Source organism: Balaenoptera musculus, chromosome 17, assembly GCF_009873245.2.
Source record: "Balaenoptera musculus isolate JJ_BM4_2016_0621 chromosome 17, mBalMus1.pri.v3, whole genome shotgun sequence".
Taxonomy (NCBI): domain Eukaryota; kingdom Metazoa; phylum Chordata; class Mammalia; order Artiodactyla; family Balaenopteridae; genus Balaenoptera; species Balaenoptera musculus.
In genome coordinates this window covers 25,484,501-25,501,436 of record NC_045801.1, presented here as the reverse complement: position 1 = coordinate 25,501,436, position 16,936 = coordinate 25,484,501, and the positions used below count along the sequence as shown (strand labels likewise).

General features: G+C 33.3%; 1 protein-coding gene across 3 annotated transcripts in view; it reads right to left on the bottom strand.

Moving 5' to 3' along the window:
* The window catches only part of CSMD3 (CUB and Sushi multiple domains 3), a 1,196,954-nt gene that overhangs the window by 590,120 nt on the left and 589,898 nt on the right, over positions 1 to 16,936 (bottom strand). For all 3 annotated transcript variants that reach the window (XM_036830958.1, XM_036830959.1, XM_036830960.1), the window contains one exon: positions 14,366 to 14,469. In XM_036830958.1, the coding sequence (XP_036686853.1) occupies positions 14,366 to 14,469 (104 nt within the window). The remainder of the gene's footprint in view (positions 1 to 14,365; positions 14,470 to 16,936) is intronic.

Here is a 16,936-nt window from a genome sequence, read left to right as displayed (position 1 = left end):
TAATAAGAACCTGCTGTATAAAAAAATGAATAAAATTAAATTTAAAAAAAAGTGTTATCACCTCACTCACACCTGTTAGGATGGCTATTCACAAAAAGGTAAGAAATAACAAATGCTGGTGGGGATGTGGAGAAAAAGGAACCCTTGTACACTGTTGGTGGGAATGTAAACCTTTACAGCCCCTATGAAACAGTATGGAGGTTCCTCAAGAAATTAAAAACAGAAATACCCTAAGATAGAGGAATCCCACTTCCTGCTAGAGATATCCAAAGGAAATGAAACCATTATCTCAAAGAGTTATCTATAATTCCGTCTTCACTGCAGCATTATTCACAATAACAGGGCTATGGAAACAACCTAAGCGTCTGTCAGTAGATAAATAGATCAAGAAAATTTATGCACACACAGACACACACACACATATCGTTCAGCCTTAAAAAGGAAGGAAATCCTGTCATTTGCAACAACATGGGTGAAACTGGAGGGCATTATGATAAGTGACACTAAGTCATATAGAGAAAGACAAATACTGCATGGAATCACATATGTGGAACCTAAAAAATAAAAAAATAAGAAAGAGAGAGAGTCTTAATTCATAGAAACAAGAGAGTTGCCAGGTATTGGGGAGTGGAGGAAATAGGTAGAGGTTGGTAAAAGTGTACATACTTTCAGTTATAAGATGAATAAGATCTGAAAGTCTAAGGTGTAACATGATAACTATAGTTGATAACACTGAACTCTATAACTGAAATTTGCTAGAAGTAGAACTTAAATGTTCTCACCAGAAAAAAAAAAAAAAAAAAAAAGGTAAATATGTGAGGTGATAGATGTGTTAATTAACTTGATGGGGGGGAATCCTTTCACAAAGTATACATATATCATCACGTTGTATAATTTAAAATGCCTTACATTTTTATTCATCAATTATACCTCAGTAAGTCTGAAACAAAATTTTAAAAGCAAATAAAATAGAAAAGAAAGTGGATCAAAATACTAGACGAACAACATACAGTTTTAAAAATAAAAATATATGAAGTACTGTGGAATGATGGGACTACATAAATGTTAGTTCAATTAGGTAACTGAGTAGTGAATAATTGTGTTTTTTACTTCATTTATGGTCTTGGACTTCAGAAGTTTTAATTTATTGGTTAATTCTAAAGCATAATGTGTGTGAGAGTGTTTGGAACAGTTCTTATTACAGATGCAAAAAGACGTCTATTTCAACACTTGTTTTTAGAAGAATTTTAAGGTCAAGACCTCAGCACATACATCTTTTTACTCATCTGTGGATACTTAAGTCAAATATTGGGTTGGCCAAAAAGTTTGTTCGGGTTTTCCATAATAGCTTACCAAAAACCCAAAAGAACTTTTTGGCCAACCCAATATTTAGCACTCTAACAAAGTGCTGTGCTTTTGTGGGAAGAATGCTAATGTATTTATTTACATACTCTTTCTATATTTTGTCCTAATTTCTTTTCTACAACCACTTTCGAAATGCCTACCATATTACAAATATTCCTGATAAAAAGAGAAAAATCCCAACTGAAAGCTTCTTTAGTTTAGACAATTTGATCCAATTGAATCCAATGCCAAAACAACAACAACAAAAAATACACGAAAACCCCAAAACAAAACCATAGTAATTGCTTAAACTGCAGTAAAACCATCCGTGTTTTCACAAAACAAAGTAAAACAGTAAACTGCGTTTTTTTTTTTTTTTTAGTAAAATCACCCATGTTCTCCCAGTCGAAAATGTAACTATCATCACAATGAAGAAATAATAAAGAACCATAAAAATAAACTATCCCTTATATTTAACATTTTTGTTGCTAGTAATCAAATGTCACAGAGATTATTTCATACTGCAGCCTAAAGTAATTCTGAAATTCCAAGAGCATTTATTTACTATTGCCCAGTAGCAAGTCATTTGAATGACTACACATCAAATTTTGTCCACACGATGAGATAATTGCTATTGTTCAGTTTGATTGTTTTTCTTGCATGTGGTATCAGTAAGTGCTGTTGAAACTCTGGTGCTAGAGACTAAATGTCCCTCTGCTGCCAAAACTTACATGTTGAAACCTAATCTCCAGTGTTAGGGTATTTGAAGGTGAGGACTTTGATAGGTGATTAGGTCATGAAGGCAGAGCCCTCATGAATGTGATTGTGCCCTTATAAAAGAGGCCCCAGAGAGATCCCCGCCTCCATCTGCTATATGAGGACACAGCAAAAAGATGGCCATCTATGAACTGGAAAGCGGGTTGTTAGCAGACACCGAATCTGCTGGCACCATGATCTCTGAATTCCAGCCTCCAGAACTGTGAGGAATACATTTATGTTGTTTACAAACCACCCAGTCTATCCTTTTTTTTTTTTTTTTTTTTTTTGCCTGAATGCACTGACACCACATAGACCTGCATAGCTCTCTACTGCTCGTGGTATGTCCTTGCCAATGTCTGCAAAGATATCCCATCTGCTGACATGTTTCAGTAGATGTGTCTTGATGCAGAGCAATTTTTCCGCTCCCATTATAATTCATGCCACACCTAACGATGTTAACACAGGCTCTGTGTTAGGTATTTTGGGAAATCCAAGATGAGTAGTAAACAGTCTCTGCAATCAAGGAACCTAAGATGATTGTGAGTGTGTATGAGTGTGTGTGTGGGTGTGTGTGTGAGTATAATGGAGGAGGACAAGGAGGAGTGCAAGGCAGAAATAAGAGCAGTAAGAAGATATTGGATTGGACAAAAAGTTCCTTTGGTTTTTAAGTAAAAATAAAAGACACATTTTTCATTTTCACCAAGAAATTTATTGAACAATGCATTCATCATTTTGTTCCACTACCTTCTGCCATTTTTCAGGCAATTTCATAATCCTATCTTCCCAAAACTTTTTATCTTTTTGAGCAAAGAACTGTTCCAGGTGCCTTTTACAGTCTTCCAGGGAATTGAAATTTTTTCCATTAACAGAATTTTATAAAGACTGAAATATCAATAAATGTAAATCTGAAAGGGCAATGTCTGGTGAATACGGCAAATAAATCAGAACTTCCCAGTCAAGCTGTAACAGTATTTGCCTGGTGATCAAAGAAACATGCAGTCTTGCATTATCCTGATGGAAGATTATGCGTTTTCTGTTGACTAATTCTGGATGCTTTTCGTCAAGTGCTGCTTTCAGTTGGTCTAATTGGGAACAGTACTTGTTGGAATTAATTGTTTCATTTTCCGGAAGGAGCTCATAATAGAGAACTCCCTTCCAATCACACCATATACACAACATCACCTTCTTTGGATGAAGACCGGCCTTTTGGTGTGGTTGGTGGTGGTTCATTTCGCTTGCCCCATGATCTCTCCCGTTCCACATTATGGTACAGTATCCACTTTTCATCGCCCATCACAATTCGTTTCAAAAACATAACGTTTTCATTACATTTAAGTAGAGAATCAGAGAAACGCATGCGGAAATATGGTCAAGAAGGTTTTTTTCTCTTAACTTATGCGGAACCCAAACATCAAAGCGATTAACATAACCAAGATGGTGCAAATGATTTTCAACACTTGATTTGGATATTTTGAGTATGTCAGCTATCTCCCGTGTGGTATAATGTTGACTGCTCTCAATGAATGTCTCAATTTGATCACTATCATCTGCAACTGGTCTACCCGACCGTGGAGCATTGTCCAGCGAGAAATCTCCAGAACGAAACTTCGCAAACCACTTTTGACACGTTCAATCAGTCACAGCACCTGCTCCATACACTGCACAAATCTTTTTTTGCATTTCAGTTGTGTTTTTACCTTTCTTGAAATAATAAAGCATAATACGCCAAAAATGTTGCTTTTTTTCTTCCATCTTCAATATTAAAATGGCTATACAAAAATTTTCCAATTTTGATAAGTTTTTTTTTTTTAATGCACGCTGATATGACAGCTGTGACAATACAATCTAACAAAATTGTTTCGAATGAAGTTAAAGACAACTAAGCGCTACTAGAGCCATCTTAGGGAAAAAAACGAACAAACCCTTTGGCCAACACAATATGTTTTTTTGTTTTTGATAACTTTCATATAAAGGGTGAAAGATTATTCTGAATGGTCAATTTTTCTAAGTCCTTTTTATACTGTGGCCATCAATCTCTAACAATATTGCCTTGTTGCTATATTTAGTATATTCCCTTCTTTCATTAGCCCATGGGGTCAGTTGATATTTAGATTTTCATTATTAACAGGGGAAGGTACAAGAGCAAATTTGGGAAGGTGTAAGTCCCTGGTTGTAGGAGAGTTTGCTCAAGGCAAATATCACATATAGTAGTCTGATACCAAGGTGGCATTTTGAAAGAGTAAACTGTTGAAAAATTTTATAAAATAATATATCTTCAACAAAGTAGCTTGTTAAAGCATATGCACCAGTGAGCTGAGAGCAATAACAATAATATATGAACATAAAAAACAGCTACCTTTTCTATAAATCTAGTATGAATATTATTTCTTAAATATTAAAATAAAGAAAATATTTATTTAAAATATATTAACACAAAGTAGAGTTTGTGTGTGCGCATGTGTGTGCATGCGTGTGTATTTAAAATAAAAAGAAGAAATATAGATCAATGGAACAGGATAGAAAGCCCAGAGATAAGCCCACGCACATGTGGTCATCTTATTTTTGATAAAGGAGGCAAGAATATACGATGGAGAAAAGACAGCCTCTTCAATAAGTGGTGCTGGGAAAACTGGACAGTTACATCTAAAAGAATGAATGGGAGAGATGGGAGAAAATATTTGCAAATGAAGGAAATGACAAAGGAATAATCTCCAAAATTTACAAGCAGCTTATGCAGCTCAATACCAAAAAAAACAAACAACCCAATCCAAAAATGGGCAGAAGACCTAAATAGACATTTCTCCAAAGAAGATACACAGATTGCCAACAGACACATGAAAGGATGCTCAACATCACTAATCATTAGAGAAATGCAAATCAAAACTCCAATGAGGTATCACCTCACACCAGTTAGACTGGCCATCATCAAAAAATCTACAAACCATACATGCTGGAGAGGATGTGGAGAAAAGGGAACCCTCTTGCACTGTTGGTGGGAATGTAAATTGATATAGCCACTATGGAGAACAGTATGGAGGTTCCTCAAAAATCTATGAATAGAACTACCATACGACCCAGCAATCCCACTACTGGGCATATACCCTGAGAAAACCATAATTCAAAGAGTCATGTACCACAATGTTCATTGCAGCTCTATTTACAATAGCCAACACATGGAAGCAACCTAAGTGTCCATCGACAGATAAATGGATAAAGAAGATGTGTCATATATATACAATGGAATATTATTCAGCCATTAAAAAGAAACGAAATTGAATTATTTGTAGTGAGGTGGATAGACCTAGAGCCTGTCATACAGAGTGAAGTTAGAAAGAGAAAAACAAATACCGTATGCTAACACATATATATGGAATCTTAAAAAAAAAAAAGAAAGAAAATTGTTCTGAAGAACCTAGGGGCAGGACAGGAATAAAGATGCAGATGTAGAGAATGGACTTGAGGATACGGGGAGGGGGAAGGGTAAGCTGGGATGAAGTGAGAGAGTGGCATGGATTTATATATACTATCACATGTAAAATAGATAGCTAGTGGGAAGCAGCCTCATCACACAGGGAGATGAGCTCACACAGCACAGGGAGATCAGCTCAGTGTTTTGTGACCACCTAGAGGAGTGGGATAGGGAGGGTAGGAGGGAGATGCAAGAGGGAGGAGATATGGGGATATATGTATATGTATAGTTGATTCAGTTTGTTATAAAGCAGAAACTAACACACCATTGTAAAGCAATTATACTCCAATAAAGATGTTAAAAAATAAATAAATAAAATAAAAAGAAGAGTTCCCAGGGAAGAGTGTTGTTAGCCCATACTAACATATATCTGAGAATGAGATTTTACATTGTAAAATTTTTCAGGACAAATCAGAATTTGATAGTGATAGGATAGAACCATGTTTGGATATCTAAGACAACATTTTTGTTCACCTTCTGTAAGATGTTTGTTCAAATACAATGTCATCCAATATCAATGTATACTCATAAAATTTCCAGGAGCATCTTGGAAAAGAAGAGTCTTCTTTCTATTTTTTATTTTGCAAGTGTTCACTTAATTATTCTTTATAGTGTTACTGCAACTCCATTAATGGAAGAGCAAAGTGTGTGAGAGAAAAGGTAGGAAAAGGAAAGAGAATCACATTTCTCATAGGATGCATTTTTTACTATCTCAGTTTGATGCCATACAGATGAGAAGGTTGGACAAGTAATCAACAACTCCTCCCTTCTTTATGCAGATGAAATGAGGGTTGGAAGTGTATTCAATGTCTGTAATTGTACTATCATCACTGTTAGTTCTCTCAAATTTATTACATCCATTTTTACCATCAGGTGAATTTATACATAAGTGTGAAAATAGCACATGTAAAACAATCTGTGAAAAAGTTAAACTTCTTTTAACAGCCTTTAAAAGATATTAATGTGATGGTTGAAATCCATTATCTGAATTATTATCAACTGGTCAAGTTTATATTCTGATCTCTATTGACACTTGTCACTATACCACCATGAAGCTGCCATGAATGAAAAATGCTACTTCAAATTGGAGAAAAAAAAAAATGCCCTTCAAGTAAGTTCACTGGAGAGAAAATTAACAAGCATGAGAGTGAGAAAGAAAAGGCCACAAACAAGCAATACAGTACGATACAGCAAATGGCTGAAGCAACAAATCTTTGAATTGTGAATTTAAGTTTGCAGCTTAAATTCACATAATTTTAGGAATTTTCATCTGATAAAATTATATGGAGTACTTAGTACTGCATACGATGTCTAATTACAGTGTATTCTCTGTTACTTAATAAATGTATTGCTTATAACTGTGTCATGAGTATTTCTTCGGAAGCAAAATTTCAGGGTAAAGAGATACGGCACACTGAAATTATTTATAAGTTACTGAATTGCAAAACTGATATACTTTGTACTTAAGGGGAAGAAATTATAAGAATTATTTTTAAAAACTTTTCATAAGTCATTTTTGGAGGACTATTTTAGCTGTTGAACATGTTATGACTATATGGACTACATTTTTTATTGAATAGAATATGACAATTGATTTTAACTTTTAGAACCCAAATATTGAAGGAAAATTGGAAGCGAAAACACCATTTACTTCCAATGCTTAATTCAATCCTATGACCTAAATAGAATAGGCTGGAATGTTCCTTATCTGGTTAAATATTTTAAAAAATGAGGTATCCTGTGTTTATTAAACTAATCAGAACTTATAAACTTAAATATATAGGTTGAATTCATCCTCTTATAAAATACTTTGAAATATGAGATTACACGGCTCTCTGTTAAATGAACATATTTTCCGTGTTTTACTATGTTTCTGACTTTCGGCTATTTAATATTTTTAAATAAATTTATTGAAAAGATAGTTTTAGTGCCGAAAGTTAGTCTCTAGCACATGGATCACACTTAAGAAAAAAGCAAAAAGGAATATGTAGACGAGTAAACAGTTTGCCAAATAAAATGTCTAAATGGAGACTAATTTTACCCATTAGAAGAGCATTATTTAAAATAAATTCCCTTCAACTGTTTTTCTGTTTTTTTTTTTTTATAAGTTCTCGACCATTAACCATGCCATATGCAATACTGTTTTTAAACTTGGGCAAGATAGGCCCCTTCCCTGATCCTTTTATCTGACCATTCTGTAGCCCACCTCTTGCCCAGGGATGTGCCTGCTCACTTCCCCTATGAGATCCTGGACTAATTTCCAGCCCACAATGTGGTAAGAACTGAAATTGGGAGCAAATCTTTCAAACTTCTAGAGTAATTCGAAAGAGTAATTCTGTCTGGTGAATTTCATAATAAAAAAACTTGGAATGTATTTATATGTGTTTTTATTTCACTTTTCTAGAAATTTTTTTCACTTTGTAAAAGTATCATTTCAAGACGAATTAAAAATAAAAACAAATCTTCTATTTTATAGTTTGTTTAAAAACTACTGTTCTACACCTCATTGGTACCTGGTACCCTGGAATTTCCTGCTACCTGAACCTTCATAGGCCTCTTTTCCAGGTCCACATTCCCAGGGTCAGAACACATGACCCATATGTGCATTCCTAGACCCAGTGGGCAGTGTTTGCAGGGAGGTGTGGCAGCTTGAATGTGTAGGCTGGGAAGTCTACATGCATCGTGAAGGATGGAGCTGAGTTTGGGAATAGAGGGTGGCCAGGTGCAGGCTGGGGCTGGGACCACTTTCCTATATCTTCATGTCCCAACAAGAAAATCACACAAGTCCCAGAATTCTAAATTTAAACTTGTCCTTCTAGGTTGTTATGAAAGTGTATTTGTCAAGGTAGGAGGATGGAACATATTGTATTTAACAATATGTAGCTTAATTTATAACTTTTAATATTTAGACATTTGATATGTGAGATTCTATCTGCATTCTTACTCTGAGCCTTGTAAATGTCCAGATGAGTGGGCCTGCTGTTGAGAAATTTAAACTTATTAAAAAATATGTTTCAGGTACACTCAAATTTATATCAGCTTCTTTGGTAGATACAAATCCAATAGGTTCTCTTATCACAGACTCTTAGAGTTCAGAGGAACCTTTGACCTAACTTCAAGTTTGTAAAATCTCTGTTAGCTAGTCAGACAGCTTTTATTTGAACACCTCTAGGAGGTGGGTGCTACCTAAGTTCTGTTGTAGTCACCCTCACTCAAGGAAAAGAAAGTTATATTTTCAGAAATGTGTAATTGTGTTCTGAGGAAGAAAACCATGTTTAAGAAACATATTTCTGGTTACAGACAGACAAATATAAAAAAATTCACAGATTTTTCAAAATTAATACCACTTCTCAGAGTGAAGGAATTATAACAAGTAATGAAATAGAACTACTGTGCAAACTAGGGACAATATGATGACAGGAATGTGAGAAAAGGAAAAATGTAATTTTTTTTCTTCGTTTATTCTACCAGCAGCAGAAGCTTAGTCTGTAAAATACAGCTATTTCCACTTGACTATTCATTCAGGTCATAAGACCTCTTCTCATTAACGTATTTGTTCTTTATCTGGTCTTATGTCGCCTACCTAACTTTGGGATCATCCTCAAAAAAAAAAAAAAATCAATTGTGAACCTATTTCTTTCATTTAATTATCCAATACTTCTCATGTCATCTGCTACTTGATCCAATTCATACAACAAAGGATTTTAAAAAATCACTTAAAAAATTTATTCACCCTGTCTTCCAAAATAAAAGGAAATAGAGACATTATCTGCACTTGATAAGAATTTTGAAAAGCACAGAAAATCCACTAATAAAAATTTTACTAGATCTTTTTGAAGCAACTGAGGTCAAAATTCTTAAAAGAAGGTGTGCAGAAAGTGAAGGACTGTGGCATGTTTACAAAGAGGTTCTTGTGATTAGCGAAGAGTTCATTTTTTTAGAAAATGTATGGCTATATTGAAAATATAAAGGGGTTTTCCTCTTAATACTTAAAATTATATGGTAAATATCATTGCCCTAATTCTTCTTACTTTGAGTTTTGCAAAAACATAATATATATACGATTATGACGTCTGCATCTAAAAATATGTGTGTGTGTATGTGTGTGCGCACACTCATGCGCTCATCTCATAGTCTTCTGGTTATTTAAACATAATGTATTATCTTTCTTACTCGCTCTTAGCCCTCCCACGCTCTCACTAAGGGACCAATTTAGATCCAATGATTGAGCAGTCTAAAAAGTAACGGTCACAGAATAAAGCTTTAATTTTTATTTCTACTGGAGGTGAAGTACTCAATGTGAACTTTGAATATGATAGTATAGGGAAATCCATTTGGAAACTTGGTATTCTTTTGAAAATAATAATTAATAACCATTCTGTGTTATTAATACAATAATTTGTTCTATGAAGAAAATATCAACAGGTATATCAGAATTCATTATTGTCTATATAATTTTTTTTAACATTAGAATAGATTAAATTATATGGTTCAAACATAATATTATTTTTTTCTTTTAGCATGTGGGATTGTACAGATTACTGCTTAATCCCAATAAATGTACTCTTTTATGCTTACCATTTCTAATGGTTGGGTATTTAAGATAATAATTTTGATATTTTCCTTCTGTGTCTTATTAGATTACTGTAAATTTGTATGTCTATAACTTTTCTGCCTGTAGTTTTATGATATTAATTATCTCACAGATTCTTTAAGGCAGTGGCTAAAGGAGTATACAGCATCTATGATCTGGGAGATTAGTTGTACAAGATGACATCTATTATTTCATTAGATTCTGAAATACTAAGCTTTATTTAGTGGTAGATATAGTAAAAAAGATGTTTAAGAAATATTCTTCAGTCAACTGACTAGCTATCCTGCCTTTCCCTGTCCATGCTTTGAAGAATCTAAACCTGAATTCTAGTCCTCTATCTTAAGCAGAAAAAAGGAAAATATGTCCCATCACATACATGTCTTACAGTTTCATTTTTGAAGTTCATATAATGTGATCTATCAAACAAACATGTAGAAAGATAGGTCTCAGAATGTGTGAGGATCACTTACAAAATTTGCTATATTATCATTAATGCCCAAGAAACTTCAACTTTTCTAAAGTGTCAGATAAAGGAACAAATACATGTATTATTTAGGAAATAATAAATAATAAATTTAAGGAATACACCAAATTTTGTGTTGTATCATGTGTCACATGCCTATAGGCCCAGGCAGGCAATGCAAGGGTTCTTAGATGCTCAAGTGAAAAATGATACAAGGTTTAAGGGCCATGAGAACCTATGGGCTCTCTAAAGAGGGCAGAAGAGAGTTCCAGCAAATTTTGCCATGTGATAATCCAGTCCTAGTGTGGCCAGTCTGTCAAAAGAAACAACAAATTCAGATTTTTTATATGTAATTTTCAATTATTTAAAACACTGTATAGTTGACCCTTGAAGAACATGGGTTTGAACTGCACAGGTCCACTTATACATGGATTTTTCTTCCAATAAATACTACAGTACTACACAATCCATGGTTGGTTGAACCCATGTATGTGGAACTATGGATATGGAGGGCTGACTATGGCATTTGGGCATGAGCATATTGTGATATATGTGGCAGTTCCTGGAAACAACACCCCGTGGATACCAAGGGATGACTGCACTTCCCAAACAACAACCAAAAAACATACTTACTGATCATATTAGTTCTGTGGCTGTCAATTTCTAATACAATATTACAGTATAATGAAATCCAAACTATCAGGTACTAAACCACAAAGAAATCTAGGAGGAACTATATATTATTTCTGAAAGATATTAGTCTAACGTGGTGAAATGTCTACCAGGTACATCATCCTGATAAAAACGTTGAGTATTTTTAGGGGGGTAGAGTTACAAATAATTTGAACAACATAAACAAATATGCAGAACATATAAAATACTGGCCCTTTGTCTATCATTACCTTAGGAAGCACAAAGTGGAATTGTAGTAGGCTCAGAGATAAACAACAAAATTGTGGTTGATCAGTGATATCCATGAGTAGGTGGAGGAGAAAGTTGAAGTTGAGGTCAAGAATGCATAAAGATAAGTAAGAAAAGAAGGGAATTTTTTTTTTTTCCTGAAAAGATAACAACTAAGATGGAATAGTATTGGGTCTACAATGTACACATAAGGTAAATCCTTGGTGTTATTACAGGATTCTGGAATAACAGTGCTAGGAGAACTTCTTGTAAAATTAAAAAGAAAAGGAAAGGAAAGAGGAGGAGAGGTTTGGAGGCCAGTAGGTATTACAACTGCAGCCCATCAGGACTGTATATATTTGCAAACTTTAAAAGCTTTTGCCTGAGGGTCTGGCATCCAATCAGCCTGAAACTAGGTGATCACTGAATTCCTTTCTTTGGAACACTGACAGGTCTTGGCACATGCTGAACAGCAGGGGCAAATCAGGAATAAATACAGCAATATATACAACCAAAAAGATTTAAGAGACAACAAAGAGCTAGGTCAGGGTTGAATGAGAAGGATCATCACCTACACAAAGTCACTACTTCAAGACTGATAGAGGTAGCAGTTTTGCCTAATATATAGAAACAGACACAGAGAATTAGGCAAAATGAGGAGAAAAAATATGCTCCAAACAAAAGAAAAAACAAAACATCAGAAAAAAAAACCTTAATGATATGAAGATAAGTAATTTATCTGGTAAAGAATTCAAAATGATGGTCATAAAAGTGCTCACTGAACTCAGGAGAAGAATGGATGAACACAGTGAGAACTTCAACAAAGAGTTAAAAAAATATAAGAAAGAATCAATCACAGCTAAAGAATGAAATAACATGAGTAACATAAATTAAATGAAAAATACACTAAAGGGAATCAATAGCAGATAAGATGATACAGAAGAATGATTAGCAATCTGGAAGACAGGGTAATGGAAAACACCAAATCAGAACAAAAAGGGAAAAAATATATATATATGGATAGCTTAAGGACCTGTGGGACAACATCAAGCACAAGAATATTTGCTTTATAGTGATGCCAGAAGTAGAAGAAAGAGAGAATGGGGAACAAATGTATTTGAAGAAATACTGGCTGAAAACTTCCCTATCCTAGAAAGGAAACAGACATCCAGATCCAGGAAGCACAGAGAGTCCCAAACAAGATGACTCCAAAGAGACCTACAAAGAGACACATTATAGGTAAAATGTCAAAAATTAAAGAGAGAGTACTAAAAGCAGTAAGAGGAAACCAACTAGTTAATATAATGGAAGCAATTTTTTCAGCAGAAACTTTGCAGACCAGAATGGAGCAGCATGATATATTCAAAGTGCTGAAACAAAATAAAACAAACAAACAAAAATTTACAACCAAGAATACTCTATCCAGCAAGGTTATCATTCAGAATTGAAAGTGAGATAAAGAGTTTCCCAGACAAGCAAAATCTAAAGGAGTTCACCACCACTAAACTGGCTCTGCAAGAAATGTTAAAGGGACTTCTATAAGCTGAAATGAAATGGCACTAATTAATAAGAAAACACATGAAACTAAAATTCTCACTGGAAAAGGCAAATATATAGTAATGGTAGTGGATCAATCACTTATAAAACCTGTGTGAAGGTTAAATGACGAAAGAGAAAATAAAGACAAAAAAAATCCAAACATGACACTAAAGAAAATCATTAAACAATCATTAAACAAACAAACAAACAAACAAACCCAAGACCCATCTTTATGCTGCTTATAAGAGACTCACTTCAGATTTAAACACACACAGACCAAAAGTGAAGGAATGAAAAAAGATATTTCATGCAAATAAAAACAAAAAGAAAGCTGGGGTAGCAGTACTTACATCAGATAAAATATACTTTAAAATAAAGACTGTAACAAAAGACAAAGAAGAGCATCACATAATGATAAAGGGATCAATCCAACAAGAGGATATAGCATTTGTAAATATCCATGCACCCAACATAGGACCACCTAAATATATAAAACTAACATTAATAGACATAATGGGAGGGGTCCAGATATCTACATTTTAAAAAGTGCACCAGGTAATTGTGATGCAAAAGACCCCATTTTTGAGAAACACCTCACTGATAAAGCCTGTATTGCAAATCAACAGTTATGAAAGGAATACTGAGAGAAAGCATATCATAACCTTTTGAGGTTCATCACAGAAAAAATAATATACTTGCCCTGGACATTTCTTCTTGCCATTATCAGAGGTAGATTATTGGAATGGATAGCCAACGATTTGGTGGTAAGTTCCTAACATTTCCCTTTTCTCAATTTATGTTCATTCTTTTTGTTCACATTAAGAACCTTTTTAGTATATTAGCTCAACTCTAAGAGCTGTTCATTGCTAACTACTTCATGTCAAACCACTGATAAACTCTCAACTACAGATCTTGATGACCAGGTCTTTATTATTGTCTCTGGGATCAATTTCATGCTTGTTTTTTCCAGTCTATTCTAAAACTCTGTGAGGGCAAAGGTACTTTCCAAAATAAGGCCAATCAGCCACTCTGCAATTTCACCCTAGGTCTCTTTTGCCAATGAGCTCCTTTCTGGAAATGGATTCTAAGTAACTGTGTTTGGATCAAGTACCTTAAGCACCACTGAAGAAGGACTAATAAATATACTATATGCAGGTTGATGATCATAACTAAGGTACTATGCTTCTTCTGTTGGTGATAGTAGGAAGAATCAATGAAAGAAAAGAAAAAGTAAAATTTCATACAATTTTATAAAGACCTAATAGGTTAAGTCAAGAAAGAAACATTGAGAACTTACACTTGGAGCACTGTCCTTGGGTCTCCAACTTCACTCCCATCACCAATTGTCAAGGTGTCATAGCCAATTTCCAGATCGAATTCTTCAAAATTTATCTGGATAACCTAGCAATAAACAGAAACAAACATCTCAAATATATTTCATTATATAATAAAAGCAAACAAAAGAGCAACGGGAGAAAAACATTTAAAATGCCCTGTGGACATACTATATATCTATAGATCTATAGCTATCTGTATAAGAATTTCAAACTATGGCAGGAGATCATGTGAGACTATTCCTAAAATTCAATCATTATAATTATAACATATTTTTTATTTACTCTATTGTATATTCTGTAATAATTTTTCAATGAAATGGCATGGCTTCTGTTTATAGGATACTCTTATTTGAGGAATTTGAATGCAAATCTAATTTAAGAAGGCTTTATAAAAAAGTATATGTACCTGAAGAGTGGTTACATCTGCATAAATTTTTACAAGCTAGCACAGAAAAACACAGAGTATACTATTTCCATGAAACAGTAAAGCTTAAAAAATGTTAGAGCAAAATTTGAATCTAGATCACTAAATTTAAAGGCATCAGGTTTATTTCTGTATATCCTTTGATAACAGAATCCCTCATATATATTATATTTTGCTGGCAAAACTAGGAGCACAATTCTTTGGGAGACACATTATACCATAACAAAAAAATTAATATTAATTCTTATCAAAATATACTCATGCATTCATTTATTGTTTATATATCTATGTAAAAAGTCATATTTAATTAAATTGCAATTCTTAAATTAGAAACCCAATATAATATTAAAGAATAATATAATCAAGAATCCATATAAGAAGAAATTACATAAATATCATCCTATATATAATCATGGCTTGAGCAAAAAATAATTTATAATAAAGTATTATTCAACACCAGTTAAAGAAAATGAATGGCTGAGGTTACCAATAGTACTAGAGAATAAATGAAAAAAAGCTTTAAATTTTTTTAAATTATTATTTAAAAACTAATTTTTATAATTGTTACTTTGGTATCATGAAAAGAAATTCTTAAGAAAATGAGGGATTTCATACCCTGACTCTTTTTAGCTTCGTAACAAAAAACCAAATTTTTGATTATGTCTATTTCTTGATTTTTAAATCATTTTTTATTAGCATTAATTAAAGCAACTGTTTTGGTCAGGTTTAAATGCAGAATATATAAAAACACTGAATTTTACATGGCTACAATTTAAAAGTAAATGTTTCCCTGTTCTACATTGAGTTAAATATAAGTATTCTCAATTAATAATTGCCTGTTAATAGAGATTAAGTTGTTCCCATTTTTTTGCTATCATAAGCAACATGGTTACAACCAATATTAAATATTTTCTGGTTCAAATGTACATTAGGTTACATATGTACTTATGAGTGCAATTTCTGGATAATAACAAAGCAAAAATTAAATTTCATAATATTGTGCCATATGATTTGGAAATTATTTTACCAATTTAAATGCCTACAACTTGTGTACATTAGGTTTCATTATTTCTATCAATCTAGAGGGTGTAAAAAACGATTTTTTTTTTGCATTTTCTTCATTAGTAATTAAGTTCTTTTTTCATATGTTTATTTGTCATTTACATTCCTTTTTTCCTTGACTCAATTAAAGTTATTTTAATTTTCCTAGAAACATGTCAATGCTGAAAAAGTTTTCAAATTTATTGTCATATAATTATTCGCTTTCTTTTAGCCTATGTTGTCTGTACTCTTGTCCTATTTCTATTTCTAACATTATATGTCTTCTCTATTTTTGTTTACTATTTTTTATTGTGCTAACTATATATATATTAAAAAATCAATTTTAGCTATTTTTAAGTGTACAATTCAGTGGCATTAATTATCAATATATTCACAATGCTATGCAACCATCACCGTCTTTTTCCAAAAGTTTTCCAACCCAAAACCCTGTTACCATTAAGCCATAACAATAACTCCCCATTTTCCTCTTTCCCCCATCTCCTGGTAACTCCCAACATACTTTCTGTCTCTACAAATTTTCATATTCTAGATATTTTATATACATGGAATAACACAATATTTGCCTTTTTGTGTCTGATTTACTTCACTAAGCAAAGTCTTTGAGGTTCATCTACATTATAGCGTGTATCAGAACTTCATTCCTTTTTATGGCTGAATAATAGTCCATTGTATGTATACACCTAATTTGGTTTAACCATTACTCTGTTGATGGACACTTAGGGTGTTTCTGTCTTTTATCTATGGTGAATATTGCTATTATGAAGATTGGTGTAAAAGTACTAATTTGAATCCCTATTTTCAATTATTGTATATATACCTAGGAGTGAAGTTACTGGGTCATATATTTAACATTTTGAAGAACTGCCAAGATGCTTTCCAGAGCTTCTGAACATTTTAAATTTCCACCAGCTATTCATGAGGGTTCCAATTTCTCCATATCCTCACCACATGTTATTTTCTGTTTTGTTTTTATCATACCCATTCTGGTAGGTGTAAAGTGGTATCTTACTATGGATTTAATTGCATCTCTCTAATTAATGATGTT